At 38.0% G+C, this 12561-nt stretch overlaps 1 protein-coding gene across 2 annotated transcripts in view; it reads left to right on the top strand.

Annotated features, from left to right (window-relative positions):
- The window catches only part of DNAAF4 (dynein axonemal assembly factor 4), a 37659-nt gene extending 27080 nt beyond the window's left edge, over positions 1-10579 (top strand). The window contains exons 7-9 of one of the 2 annotated variants that reach the window (XM_037053941.1): positions 5578-5731; positions 6775-6880; positions 10249-10579. In XM_037053941.1, coding sequence (XP_036909836.1) covers positions 5578-5731; positions 6775-6880; positions 10249-10358 — 370 coding nt within the window. In that variant the 3' untranslated portion in view covers positions 10359-10579. The remainder of the gene's footprint in view (positions 1-5577; positions 5732-6774; positions 6881-10248) is intronic. The other variant, XM_037053942.1, reaches the window with a different exon arrangement.
- Positions 10580-12561: the final 1982 nt, after the last annotated feature.

Raw genomic sequence — 12561 nt, 5'->3', positions numbered from 1 at the left:
AATAAACCAGGAAGGCTATGCTTTGCTTTTGCTTTTCCTCTTGCCACCCAAGTTAATTCTGCTTCTGAACCCCAACTTTGTATTGTAGCAGCCTGCTATTTGCTGACTGACTAACCTGGTACCAATTGGTCCGAATTTCTGCATGCTTGCTATTTCTGTAGATGGATTCTGTCTTGCTGTCTGGATATCCTTTTACTTCGTATTGAATTTTTTAAAAATTAAATCTATAGGGTAACATCGGTTAATAATATTATAAAATTTTCAGGTGTACAACATCGTAATTCGACATCTGTATACTCTTTTGTGTGCTCACCACCAAAAGTCTAGTTTCTCTCATGTTGGACTTTTTTTTAGGTTTTTTGGGGGAGCGGGGGCTGATATATTTTTTTGAGATTTTATTTATTTATTTTTAGAGACAAAGGAAGGGAGAAAGAGAGGGAGAGAAACACCAGTGTGTGGTTGCCTCTCACAGTAGAGGGGGTACTGGGGACCTGGCCTGCAACCAGGTGTGTGCCCTGACTGGAAATCAAACTGGTGACCCTTTGGTTTGCCAGCTAGCACTCAGTTCACTGAGCCATACCAGCCAGGGTTCATGTTAGACTTTTTGAATGATTATCAACCAGCTATTACTATATTCTCCCAATGTGGCATACAGTTCTACTTGCCAAATTGATTTTCTTTGAATACTTTGGTCTGGGTCCATTCCCTGGCAAGAACTATAATGGATTAGCTACCACAGTTTAATGGTTGCTGGGAGAAGTCAGGAGACTCATGCATCAGAGACAAAGGACTTTATTATTTAAGATGCAGCAAGTGGCATGAGCATTCTGCGTGTTGGTTGTCTTTGCCCTTCAAGTCCCACAGGCCATTTCACAGGTGGGCCCAGGTGGATGCTATACACACAGTAGGTTTGCACTATAGCTGAGAAGGCCGAGCTTAAGGAACATGATTTTTTACAACATTGTAAGCAAATCTGTCCAAACTTTGTCGCATGGGAAGATATTGTCTTTATTATACAGAGTAGCAAACAAATCTGCTCTTTGTCCTAGGGGGAGGCACTCTTTGTCTTTCAAGGTTGTGTGCTATACAAACATCTTTGAAAAGATAGTCCTAAACAAAATCTGTCGGTGGGTCTGACATAAGAAATGCATGAGACCCTTGAAGAACTGTCTCCCAACAGCCCCTTGTACCTGCCTACTTTTAATACATATCTGCCTTATCTGCCTCGCTTGGCTGCATTTTAAAAATTCTTTTTATGGGGAAAAGATAGGTTTCTTATGCTGCTACCTGCTGCCTGACTTAAGGAACTTTAGATTCCGTATTCTAAGATGACTTCTTTGAAGTAATTAGAATTTTGTTCAGTTGCTTGTTTGTATGTATTTTACAGCCCCCGATATTCTGTTGCAGTGCTTACGGCCTGACTTAGTATGCAGTATCCTTTTCCTCCTTCCATCCTGTGTGCTAAATTTGTAGTGGTTGATGCACTAAGGCAAACTGTTACTGACTTTGGAAGCTCTTGAGATACCCAAGAATATTTTATACCCAGACAAGATGCTGAAAGAGACAAGGGCTTACAAAGTCCTTTGTGGGGCAGGGGGTGCTACAGTTCCTATTCTAGTGCACAAAACAGAGCTGTTCTGTCTTCTGTAAGAATGTGTTGCTCCATGCCTCCATCCCAGTTTCCAAGCTCAACTACTTTGGATTTTTTCTTTTTTTCTACTCACTTCTTTCTTATCATGCCTGCCTCTTGTTGCTTTTCCTACACTCAACTCTTGTACAAAATGTTTGACCCCTTTGGCCATTGCCAGTTAGAATGTTTTTTTCTTTACAAAGGCAAACCGATCAGTCATCCTAAAAATGAGAGGAATTTGCAATTGTTCTTGTCTCTTGGGTGCAATAAGCTCTCCTTATATGTTTAATGAATGAGGACTTTTGCATAACTCTTTTCACTAGCATTGCCTTATTTTGGGCTTCTGGGTAGACTTAATGGTTATTAGCTTCTCTGTTTAAATTTAATGTTCAATGCTTACTGCTTTTTAGACAGAGGTTTAATTTTTTTTCTTTTTCTTTTGAAATTTGGCTGTTTCTGAGTTCAGACTATTTTTGGTTGTTTGTAGTGGTATTGAATTTTACTGAATGTAATGTTCATGTGGATTTATATTTTAATATATGTGTAAACATTAAAAATTATAAAACCTCATAGTTCTTGCTATTCATCCTATAGTGATTTTTTTTAAAATGCTGTTCATTGTAGCTCTTCTTCCATTAGAACATGGGAGAATTTTTCTGAAAAAAATATTGCATTATAAAATTGTAAACTTATGTTAAAGATGAAAATCGAACTGTTCTTCAAATGTATATATTACTATAAGGTTTGTACAGACATATAGATCAATGGAATAGATAGTCCAGAAATAACCCTCATATACCATATGGTCAAATGATTTTCAAAAAGGGTGCTAACACTGTTCAGTGGAGAAAGGGCAGCCTTTTCAACAAATGGTGGTGGGAAAACTGGATATCCACATGCAAAAGTGGATGCCTAACATTATATACAAAAATTAATTCAAAATAGATTAAAAAACTAAATGTAAAAGCTAAAACTACAAACTTCTTAGAAGAAAACACAGAGTGCTTCATGATACTGGATTTGGTGATATTTCTTANTCTTCAAATGTATATATTACTATAAGGTTTGTACAGACATATAGATCAATGGAATAGATAGTCCAGAAATAACCCTCATATACCATATGGTCAAATGATTTTCAAAAAGGGTGCTAACACTGTTCAGTGGAGAAAGGACAGCCTTTTCAACAAATGGTGGTGGGAAAACTGGATATCCACATGCAAAACTGGATGCCTAACATTATATACAAAAATTAATTCAAAATAGATTAAAAAACTAAATGTAAGAGCTAAAACTACAAACTTCTTAGAAGAAAACACAGAGTGCTTCATGATACTGGATTTGGTGATATTTCTTAGATGTGACATCAAAAGCATAGGATATTTTAAAAAAATAGCTAAGTTGTAGTGCATCAAAATTAAGAACTTTTGCCCTGGTTGGTGTGGCTCAGTGGACTGAGTGCTGGCCTGCAAACCAAAGGGTTGCTGGTTCAATTTCCGGTCAGGGCACATGCCTGGGTTGCACGCCCAGCTGTGGGCGTGTGGGAGGCAACCACACATTGATATTTCTGTCCCTCTCTTTCTCCTTCCCTTTCCCTCTCTAAAAATAAATAAAATCTTCAAAAAAAATTAGAACTTTTGTACATCAAGAACACTATTGCCCTGACTGGTGTTGCTCAGTTGGTTGGGTGTTGTCCCACAAAGTAAAGGTCGCCAGCTCAGTTCCTTGTTCAGGGCACATGGCTGGGTTTGGGTTCAGTCCCCTGATGGGGCATGTATGAGAGGCAACTGATTGATGTTTCTTTCTTACATCAATGTTTCTCTCCTAGCTCTCCCTCTCTTCCCCTATATCTAAAAATAAATAAATAAAATCTTTTTTAAAAAAGGAACACTATCAATAGAGTGAAAAGACAACCCATATATATACATATAGAACTACTACAACTCAATAGCAAAAGATAGTGTATCCCTATATTTATTAATGTGGAAAGATGGTCATATAGTTGAATTTTTTAAATGTTCTAAAACAGCAATATATATAGTATTGAGAAGGAAAAGTGGAGTGATATAGAAAGAGGAGAGAGCAATTCAGGGAAAGAGAGACTGGTGGCTTTTAAGAGGAAATCTTTTTTTAAGGGTAGGTACTTTTGGTCAGAAAGATGGAAAAGGAGGTGAACCAGGAGATTTCTGGGAAAGGATTTCTTGCTCATAAGGATTATATATCAGAATATAAGGTCTTATTTTCTTCTAATGACTGTTGTGCCTGAATGTGGCACTGTGTACTATGCAGCCATTTTGCACCTATGAGGAAAACTAGCCCTAGGATGCAGCTCAGCACAGTAGAATGGAGAAACGGATGGAACCTGGGCCCTTGGTAACATCATCTATGTGCTGGTTATATTGGGCACAGTCTTTCCCTCTGGACTTTTTAAATCAGGGGTGTCAAATTCATTTTCCCCGAGGGCCATATCAGCCTCTCTGTTGCCTTCAAAGGGCTGAATGTAACTTTAGGACTGTATAAATGTAACTATTCCTTAACTAGGGGCAAGGAGCTCCGTGCTGCCGCGGGGTAGAAACAAGGTGCTGGGCTGGATAAAACAAGGTGAAGGCTGGATTCAGCCCGTGGGCCTCGTGTTTGCCACCTGTGTTTTTAATGTAAGATAGTTTCTTTCCTTACTGACTTAAGCCAATTTGAAGTGGGATTCTGTTACTGGTGGTCAGTGACATCCTAGGTTGATATGAAGCATTTCAGATATGGAAACCGTTCTCACAGAATTAGCTTTTTTAGTTTGTGCAGGTTAATTTAAACTTGAGTTAGACTCAGGTTACATGTCACAGTGGTGTCATTTTACCTTTTACTCAGGATTTACTGGCTGCTTTTGTTGGTCTGCTTTTGATGTCATCATGTGTACTATTCTAGAACTGTAAAGTGTGTGCAATTGACTGGCAATGAATACAAAGAGTTATTTATATGGCACTTTTATACTTGGCAAAATATTTTTCTATTTTCCTTATGTGTATACATTTTTCAAAATTCTGGGAATTGTACATGAAAATGACAAAAAAACATTTAAACAATTCTTCAATTATGTACATCTGTTTATTTTAAGAGAATTTTGGAAGACTTTAACTGAAAGAGTATATCTATTAGGATGCTTTTTTTTGCCAGTAATCAAGAAGAGCCAATTTAAACTGGATTTATGTTCAAAGGAATGTATTGGCTTGTATAACTAAAAAGCTAAAGCTGTATTGTGTTTTAGGTAAAGCTTGATCCAGCAAAGCTTGTATCACCAAGGACTGTTTCCTTCTGCCTTTTTATTCTTTTCATAATTCTGTGGTATCAGCTTTATTCTAGCATTTGTCCCTCCCATAGGGTTAAACAATTTAGGCTGTGTGCTTTCTTCACTTACATCTAGCATGGGGAGTTTTCCCAGTTTTTCATTCTCTAACTTTGGAAGTAAAGTCACAGGTTGCATTCTGAATGTAATTTTGGTTGTAAGCCTATCCCTGAGTCTATCATCCTAGCAAAGCCCTGGCTGGTGTGACTCAGTGAATTGAGCACCAGCCTGGGAAATGAAAGGTCACTGGTTCAGTTCCTAGTCAGAGCACATGCTTGTGTTACGGGCGGGGTCCCCAGTTGCAGGCCTGCAAGAGGCAACTGTTGGATGTTTTTCTCCCTCCCTTTCTCCCTCCCTCCCTTCTCTCTAAAACATAAATAAAATCTTTTTTTAAAATGTAGCAATGAGAATGGAATTATGTCTACTGGCTTAAACTACTGGTGTCTCCCTTGGAGGTAGGGGTGAGGTCATGCTGGTTACATGCTGATGTATGTGGAGTCAGTGTAGCCTACAACCCCAGTTGTACAGGGAATAGAAAATATCCTTAGATATTATCTCTGTGTTTCTGCTTCAGCGTTATATATTTTTTTTTCTGTTTTTGTCTCATTAGCAAATTGTTTGCAACAGAAAACTATTTGGCAGCTATTAATGCATACAACTTAGCCATAAGACTGAATAATAAGATTCCGCTATTATATCTGAATCGAGCTGCTTGCCATCTAAAATTAAAAAACTTACACAAGGCCATTGAAGATTCTTCTAAGGTATATATACCTATTTATTTATATATGGTACTTTAAAATTGTTATCTTCCTATTTATTGGTTTAAATGATGCCCTTACCTTTTATATGTTAATAAGTAATTGAAGATTATTTAAATAATAAAAGATTTTAAGAATCGTCTTGCTTATATCTTTTTTTCTGAAATGAAAGATTTTTTTTCATGGACAAGGAACTGGTGTCTCTTGAGATTGGAAGTTTTCTATCAATTGCTACTATATTGCCTTGGTATATCAGTTGAAATTCACATGGCAATGAGTAAGTTGTTGTCAGTTTGTGCTCACCCTTTTCCTTATTAAAATTATGCACACATAATGCAAGGTAGAAGGAAGAACACTTGATATCACTACCACCCACACAGGAAAAGGCTATCTCAATAATTTTTTTCCATTCTCAGAGTAACTTAGTATATCCTAATTTTCATTACTAATATCATGTCATTATTTTAAACTGCTAGTTTTTGCTCTTTTTTTACATCAAAGTAATTTGTTTTAAGGGGAAATCACACGCTAAATCTTTTATGTGGCTCCTTGAGATAAAGGATGTAGAGGAAACAACCAAATCCTCATACTTTGATCTTATTTAGCTACTAAACAAGTGATAATTTTTTATATAGTTTTCCTTTTGCTAGTACAGTTTTGTGCATAAACAAATATTTATTGAATAAATGAGTAAACTGAATTGTCTAATTTGAAAATAAAAAACAAAAATGCTATTTAATCATTCTTACTAGTAAGGGTAAATCTTTAAAGGTTTCAAATGATAAATCATAACTTCGAGGGAGAGGGTATGAACGATTGAAAAATTCCTTACTTTTTTAAATATAAATATATGTATTTAAATTCCTGTGCTAGCTAAGCCAAATTTGGGGTGGGTGAGAGTTTGATGCTTATTTTTTTTCTTAACTTTAGTTTTTATTTATTTTTCCATCACCATTTAAGGCTTGTTTTAAAGTTAAGGCTTTTCCATGTTTTTGTTCAAGTTTAAATTATAATGTTATATCTTTCCCTTACTGTTTTTTCATAAGGCACTAGAATTATTGACACCACCTGTGGCAGACAATGCTAGTGCAAGAATAAAGGCACATGTACGGCGTGGAACCGCATTCTGTCAACTAGAATTGTATATAGAAGGTAAGAAAATGGTAGAAGTGTTTTGAGTTCCAGATTATACTCTGAAAAAAATATCATTGGGATTATTTAAGGTCATACTTTTTAGGACTCCATTTTTTATATTTTTAGCACTTAATTTATCCTTTGTAACTTACCTGACAAGAAAATGATTTTGAAATAGTTTAAAAATTAGTTATTGTAGAAGGGAGTTAGAATAAGATGTAATCTTGGAAAATGCTGTGGTATTAACTTTTCTATGAAAAGATGTGTGATAAAGAATATAAATGACTCTCTAAGTGTAATAGAAATTTTAAAGTGAGATTCTTTGGACACACACACATAAACATGCTCAGAAATCTACCACAACATGTGATCATTGCTTATATTTGTAACACTGTACCAAGGTTTATAACCAAGCCCCATGTGTATAGGAACTGTAGCACTTATTTAACTGTTATTGTTTTGGGGTTTTTTTAAAATATTTTATTTATTTATCTTTAGAGGGGAAGGGAAGGAGACAGGAAGGAAACATCAATGTATGGTTGCTTCTCGTGCATCCCCTGCAGGGAACTGGCCCCTGCGGGAAACTGGCCTGCAACCCAAGCATGTGCCCTGACTGGGAATCGAACCTCGATCGTCTGGTTCTCAGGCCTGCGCTCAATCCACTGAGCTACACCAGCCAGGGCTTAACTGTTATTGTTTTATATTTCAAGTGTATTCGGGCATTATTTGTGGTTAGCTACTCATGTTTTCCCCAAAGGCAAAATATTGTAGTAGCCAGAGTTTTATCTTCAATTCTCCCTCTTGTGGGGGAGGCTCCAGCCCCAGCTGCCACCATGAGAATAAGTCTACCAAGACATAATCTGCTTGGGGAGGAAAGGTGGCCCATCTCTCAGAGGAGAAGGGCCCAGAGCCTTTCCTCAGTGGGCTTTTATTGGGTTCCTTTTGCACAGGAATACAGGTAAAGCTCATTAATCATTATTAGGCAGTAAGGATCAAACAATAGATAACATACAAAGAACTCTGAGGGCCTATTTTGAATCAGGGTCAGATAGCTAAAGGGCCAGAAAACTTTAGAGAACAAATTCACTTCCTGCTTGGACCCTTATCATTTAATTGAGATTGTTCTAAACAAAGCAGGTTTCATAGGATTTTACATATTCTTTCTTAGGTGTGATTGCCCTAGGGAACCCACCCTTTCCAGTACAAGGCAGTACCCAACACCAGCATTGTTTCAGGCTTAAGTCAGGCAGAGGAAGTAAGGCAGCCAAGAGATTAGGAGACTTCTCACAGGCAGAATGAGGACTCAGGCTGTGTCAAAGCTGAGGGGCACGGGTCCATCACCCTCTTTGGCTGTAGCCCCCCAAGTCCTTCCCTGGGGCCTCCCCATGATCATACCTGTCTTAGGTCATTCCCCTCCAGGGGAATCTTACCCGTCATTGGCTAATGGATCCAGCATTTGGCCCCAGGCAAGTTGAAGTAAAAGGAGCAGAGGCAGCACCCCTGCCAGGGATATAAGCTTTGTCTCCTTAGTGGCTTCTGGTCTGAAGGTCACTCACTCAGCCTTAGTCATGTGGGTTTTACAGCTTCTGAAACCAGGCAGGGCGGTTCCCATCGTCCTCTCCCATACCTCTCTCTCAGGTGCCTATTTAGCTTCCCTGCATTAAAGGCCTAATGGGCTCTAGCCTTTAAAAGTTTTATTATTTCTTCATTTTTAAACTTGTTTCTGCCATTTTTAGGGAATTTTCCTAACCCAAACATCGAAATTAGGTAAATATGTCCCATTTTTTTAGTGCCTTAATCTAGCTTCATGAAAATAAAAAATACCAAGATAGGAATGAAACATTATAATACTATCTTTACAAATTATAATAGCATCAGACTTTTTTAGCTAAAGATGAGAAAATGAGGGGTTGGAGAAGATAAGTGATTTCTCCAAAGTGGCACAGCAAATCAATAGCACTTAAGAACTCATTTCCAGCCCTGGCTGGTGTGGGTCAGTGGATTGAGCGCCAGCTTGCAAACCACAGAGTTGTTGGTTCAATTCCCAATCAGGGCACATACCTGGACTGTGGGCCAGGTCCCCAGTAGGGGGCATGTGAGAGGCAACCACACATTGATGTTTCTCTTCCTTTTTCTCCTTCCCTTTCCCTCTCTCACACACCCCCTCTCTCCAAAAATAAAATAAATAAATACAAATTTTTTAAAAATAAAAGAGCTTGGATCGCGGTTCGATTCCCAGTCAGGGCACATGCCTGGGTTGCAGGCCGGTTCCTTGCAGGCTAACTACCAGCAGGGGATGCACAAAAGGCAACCATACATTGGTGTTTCTCTCCCTCTCTCCTTCCCCTCTAAAGATAAATAAATAAATAAAATTTAAAAAAATAAAAAAAAAATAAAATAAAATAAAAGAGCTTGTTTCCCTCCTCCCAAAGAAATTCTTCCCATTGCCTTATTGGTAAAGATTTAGATTTCAGTTTATACACACACACACACACACACACACACACACACACACAAATCTACATACATACTTTAATATTTTAAATATTTTATTTATTCATTTTTAGAAATAAGGAAAGGAGGATGAAAGAGCGGGAGAGAAACATAGATCGGTTACCTTTCCCACTGCCCAAGTTTGGGGTGGTGGGCGGGACCCTGACCAGAAATCATCAGCGACTTTCTGCTTTGCCTGGATGATGCTTCCGCAGCTGAGCCACACCAGTCATGGCCTCAGTTATGTATTTTTACCAAGCCCTCCACAATGCTTTCCTTCTTCACAAATTTTCCTAAAGGAATTCTGTAGGTATGATAACTACAGAAAAAACCCACAAACTACAGGTTATGGATTACATCATTATATGAGTTTTATTGATTCTGTTCATGCTTTAATGAGTTAAAGCTCTTAGCTTATTTGTTCTTGAATTTAAAATAACTGCTTCTTACTGAATCCTGAATGAATTCATTATACTTATTCCCAAAATCACTGAACAATGTCTGCAGTCTGTTAGAGATACTACCATGTGTGTGAAGATGGGACTCTGATGTAAAACCTGGTACAAGTCCTAGCCTTGGCTAGCATAGCTCAGTGGATTGAGTGTGGGCCTGTGAACCGGAGGATCGCAGTTCAATTCTCAGTCAGGGCACATGCCTGGGTTGCAGGCCAGTTCCCAGCAAGGGATGCATGAGAGGCAACCATACATTGCTATTTCTCTCCCTCTCTCCTTCCCTTCCCCTCTAAAGATAAATAAATAAAATAAAATAAAACCTGGTACAGGTCCTGAACCATGTTCTTAGTTTTTATTTTTATTTAAAAAAATATTGTATAGATAATATAAGTAAGTATTTATGAAAGATTTTTATTGATCATTATTGCTATATAAATATAGGCCTACAGGATTATGAAGCTGCACTTAAGATTGATCCATCCAACAAAATTGTACAAAATGACGCTGAGAAGATTCGGAATATAATTCAAGGAACAGAACTAAAATCTTAATGACTACTAGAAGCAGCTAGGTATTGTAATGGGTATTGTTTTAAGCTTTTCAAAAATAACTGGAAGTATTGGGAATCTTTGTAAATATTATGGCTCATTGTGCAGAATCACTTTATGTTAGTGCACTAGTTCTGTGGAGGGAAAATATTATAAATCTATAGAAAATTACGTGTTTGAGTTGAATGGCTTCTGAATAAGTAAATCAAAATAAGAATAATCTTATTTAATTCTTTGCCTCTTAATATATAATTTAATTACATATTTCTGTTATAAAATTCAACTTGCCCTTATAACTAACAAAATACTTGTTGGTGTGGTGATTACCAGAACACTTCCTGATTCATTTTTAACAGAGTAGAATTTTAAAATAAAAAGATTATATTTATAAAGTATTTTTGTTTGTATCAAATATGCTATACAATTGAATGGTTGACCCTGGTATAATTAATACTGATGTGTTTACGTAGTTTCCAAGTGCACAGAACTGTTTTTTTCTTTAATGTCTCCATCATATGTTGTTTGAGGTTAAATCAGTTCAACCTAGTAAAACAACTGTTTGGAAAACCTAATTTTCAATTTCAAACACTACCTGGTGAAGACAAATTTTCTAGTATCTTCAAGTAGGGGGGAAAAAGAGCAAAAGGTGAAATGTTAACTTAGAGTGTTATGTTATTGACATTGGATTGCACCACTTGTGTTGTATCAATGTGATGATGCAAGCTTTAAGCAAAGACAGTACAGCTTCCCTTTACATATGGTAGTTGTCACAATTCTCTGATCGCGTTGTTACCACAAAGGGGACCTGGCCCTGAGTGGTTCTGCCACGGCTGGCCGGTAGTGTGTGGGCTTGACTTCATGCAGGAAAGATTTCCCAACATGAGTTCAAGTGATTTTAGAGGATGTTTATCAAAGCTGGGGACAGAGAAACAAGGGCCCAGGATAGAAGAGCCAACAGAAGAGGGACTAGGTAGGGAAATAGGTTGGGCTGCTTTGGCTCACTGAAAAGTCAGAGAAAAGGGGTCCTTGGGACAGGATCAGGGGGTTTGCCTGGAATGAGCAGTGGCTTCCCATTGCTTCCCAGGTTGCAAGCCTCATGGGCGTCCTTTAGAGTTTAGGAGATGCACACCTCTGGGGGGAAGAAGAAGGGTAAGGAAAAGGCACTCTGTGCTCCTGTGAGGGAGTGTGCCTCTGGGACCTTCCTTTGGAGGGTTTTAAAGGTTGAAGGTTTATGGGAGGTCTTGGCGAGGATCTCAGTAGAATATTCATCAGGTTTAGACTGATGTACCAAATGAGATTGATTCCCTTAACTTCCTCTGTCCTTGGGTCTGGGTAGCAAATAGCACTAATTGGATTTCTGCTATCTATCACCCAGAGTAAGGTGATTTAACCTATTTACCCTCTGGTTGGGGAGAAGTGTAAACCATTTACTCTTAAGTGTCCTTGGTTACAGAATATAGGATTTATCGATTTACTAGATGGCTTTAAATTACTTGGCTATTATCTGTCTCAAGTTTCCCTCTTCTACTTGTCCTGGCTTACTAGCCTGTTGTATAATATTTAGATGACTATTGGAGAAAAAAACTTGGGAAAGTTTTTATGGTATTTGATCATTTGATGTCACTCAAGTGGATCATAAAACAGCTTTGTTCTTTTTTTTAAGGCAATATTTTTGTGAATATATGAGGTCCTAGATCAGCAACCTTGAAATTTTAATTCCTTGGAGCAAGTTTCTGTACAGTTAGTCCTGGACAATAGTAGTCCTGTCCAGTTATCAGATTTTCTGATGTGGCAGGACTGCTTTTTCTTTTAGTCAGTCCTGGTTTGTTTGTTTGCTTGTTTTTATTTTTAAAAACAAATGAAGCAAAATAAAGGTAGGTCTTCCTGTGTGTCAAATGTTGCATCCACCAACCGTGAGAACAAATATCGGAGACTTTGAGGGTTTCAAAGATGTTACTTTATTGGCCAAGTTTAACCTGCGCAGGGGCGAACTCTCAAAGTGTCTGGAGACACGGTGCCCTCAGGGGCTGCAAACGAGAGTCGCGCCCAGCGCTTACAGCTAAGTCCCTATATAGAGGCAAGCAAGCAAGTGTTGCACAGAAGCAGATGTGGCGGTTAGCTATTGGCTTACAGAGCCCGTGCGCGGGAACAGGGTGGGGTCTGGCTCAGCTGAAAGGAAAATTTTGAAACTAAACAGATGGCAATC

This window comes from Sturnira hondurensis, unplaced genomic scaffold, assembly GCF_014824575.4.
Source record: "Sturnira hondurensis isolate 20B ecotype Veracruz unplaced genomic scaffold, ASM1482457v3 Scaffold0008196, whole genome shotgun sequence".
Taxonomy (NCBI): domain Eukaryota; kingdom Metazoa; phylum Chordata; class Mammalia; order Chiroptera; family Phyllostomidae; genus Sturnira; species Sturnira hondurensis.
This window is presented reverse-complemented; position numbering and strand designations above follow the sequence as displayed.